The sequence below is a fragment of the Entelurus aequoreus genome, linkage group LG13 (assembly GCF_033978785.1).
Source record: "Entelurus aequoreus isolate RoL-2023_Sb linkage group LG13, RoL_Eaeq_v1.1, whole genome shotgun sequence".
NCBI lineage: Eukaryota > Metazoa > Chordata > Actinopteri > Syngnathiformes > Syngnathidae > Entelurus > Entelurus aequoreus.
This window is the reverse complement of record NC_084743.1, coordinates 13,332,296-13,334,795: the sequence shown is the minus strand read 5'-3', so window position 1 is coordinate 13,334,795 and position 2,500 is coordinate 13,332,296. Positions and strand designations below refer to the sequence as shown.

Genomic DNA, 2,500 nt, shown 5'->3' with positions numbered 1-2,500 from the left:
GTTCATTAAGAATCAGACTGTTGGTGATTAAAATATGATGCAACAAACCGTTTCTTTTTTTTATTATTTTATTGCAATATTAATATTGTTTTTTGGATGATATTATATCGCAGATTTTCTTCTTTGATTTGCGTAAATGAACAGCATTTTTTCTTTTTGTTCGTCCAAAATGAATAAGAAAAAGAAAAGTTGATTGCATCCGTTTTCCAACCTGTACTTGCCCTCAAGTTGACACTATTTACTCTATGACTTCCGCTAAACCTTTCGCAGTAAAACACAATCCGTTCACGCAAAGTCCAATAAAAACGCAAGACGAATCACAAAAAGTGATGTTACACTTTATAAACGCGCCTGCGAATCTTAAATGGAATACCTTTTTTTTTTAATGCCGCACCATTCCTCCACATACGTCTTTACACTTCTTCTGAAAGCCAAACATTCGCATTTCCGGTTGCTTCCCGGCGGCTTGCTCCCCGGCTCGCTGGCCGTCATATTCCAGAGTATTGGCAAATATTGACGAGGCGATTGTGGTGTAAGATGGTGGCGAAGCAGAGGATCCGCATGGCGAACGAGAAGCACAGCAAGAACATCACTCAGAGAGGAAACGTGGCCAAGACGCTGGTGAGTGACAGTCAGTCAGTCAGTCAGTCAGCAACTCGGAAGCCGACCAGGTGATGTTTGATGTTGCCGTCACAGCAGCAAGTCGCAACATTTGTCTGCCAAACATCGTCAATAATAATCGGAATGTCGCTTCGAACCATGAAATAATAAATCGATCAAACGTACAAACTCCAGCAGTCGTGGCGTGATCGATACCGATCTGAGTCGATCTTTGTGTGACGAGATCGATCATTTCTGTGTATTGACACAAATATATTCCAATGTTTTTGTCACGTGTGTGAAGTCAAAATGTCTATTACATTTTTTATGTTGACATTTTATACTTTTTAACCTTTTCAAAATGTCAGATTCGGTTGCGTTACGTTTTAGGCTGCACATGTTTTATCAGTTTTTATGGTTTTATGATTCATAAGCAGCTCCCAGAAAGTGCAATGTAGTCTTCAAAAAAGTGTTTAATGGAATGATGGAGTTGACGTGCTCTGACGTCATCACATGCTGGAGAATATATTAGTCCGCCATTCATTCTTTGCATCCACCTTCACACCACACGCTTCTTCAAATAATGACATAATGGTAGTACCACACTAATATGTATAATTACATATATTTGTGTGTGTGTGTGTGTGTGTGTGTGTGTGTGTGTGTGTGTGTGTGTGTGTGTGTGTGTGTGTGTGTGTGTGTGTGTGTGTGTGTGTGTGTGTGTGTGTGTGTGTGTGTGTGTGTGTGTGTGTGTGTGTCCCACAGCGACCGCAAGAGGAAAAGTATCCAGTGGGCCCCTGGCTGCTTGCCCTCTTTGTATTTGTCGTGTGTGGCTCAGGTACGTGGATTTGATTATTGTTCTTGTTGTTATTAGTGTTATTGTTGTTGTTATTAGTGTTATTGTTGTTATTATTGATATTCTTATTGGTGTTGTTGTTGTTAATGTTGTTGTTGTTGTTGTTATTATTGTTGTTATTATTGATATTATTATTGTTGTTAATGTTGTTGTTCTTGTTATTGTTATTATTGATATTATTATTGTTATTAATATTGTTGTTGTTATTACTATTGTTATTGTTGTTGTTATTGTTGTTAATGTTGTTTTTATTAGTGTTATTGTTGTTATTATTAGTATTATTGTTGTTATTACTGTTATTGTTGTTGTTGTTATTATTATTGATATTATTATTTGTGTTATTATTGTTGTTGTTGTTATTATTGTTGTTATTATTGATATTATTATTATTGTTATTAATATTGTTGTTGTTATTACTACTGTTATTATTGTTGTTGTTATTATTGTTGTTATCATCATTACTGTTGCTATTATTATTGTTAATACTGTTGTTATTACTATTGTTGTTATCATTATTGTTATTACTGTTTATACATTTTGTTGTTATTGTTATTACTGTTATTATTGTTCTTATTGTTATTACTGTTGTTATTATTGTTGTTATCAATATTGTTATTACTGTTTATACATTTTGTTGTTATTGTTATTATTGTTGTTACTGTTGTTATTATTATTATAGTTGTTATCATTATTGTTATTATTGTTGTTATTATTGTTGTTAGCCACACACAGCATGAGGTGGGGGGAAAGTATCCAAATTCTAAATTGATTCATCGTTTTAGAGAATTTTTTTTTCCAATTATATTTTTTTAAATAAACACAAATTGTAAACACTATATATATATATATATATATATATATATATATATATATATATATATATATGTGATATATATATATATATATATATATATATATATATATATATATATATATATATATATATATATATATATATATATATATATATATATATATATATATATATATATATAATGGGATATATATGTGATATATATATATATATATATATATAATGTGATA

At 31.2% G+C, this 2,500-nt stretch overlaps 1 protein-coding gene across 1 annotated transcript; it reads left to right on the top strand.

The window, feature by feature from the left end:
- The first annotated feature begins 493 nt into the window (after positions 1-493).
- serp2 (stress-associated endoplasmic reticulum protein family member 2) lies at positions 494-1,527 on the top strand. Its single transcript, XM_062068465.1, has 2 exons — positions 494-621; positions 1,366-1,527. Exons 1-2 carry the CDS (start codon positions 538-540, stop codon positions 1,450-1,452), a joined length of 171 nt encoding a protein of 56 aa, XP_061924449.1. The 5' UTR covers positions 494-537; the 3' UTR covers positions 1,453-1,527.
- The last annotated feature ends 973 nt before the right edge of the window (positions 1,528-2,500 follow it).

What these genes read in the sequence shown, in the direction of transcription:
- serp2 (XM_062068465.1), top strand. Translation starts at nt 538, where the DNA reads ATGGTGGCGAAGCAGAGGATCCGCATGGCGAACGAGAAGCACAGCAAG. An exon ending in GAAACGTGGCCAAGACGCTG is followed by an intron (nt 622 to 1,365) that starts GTGAGTGACAGT and finishes TGTGTCCCACAG; the next exon opens with CGACCGCAAGAGGAAAAGTA.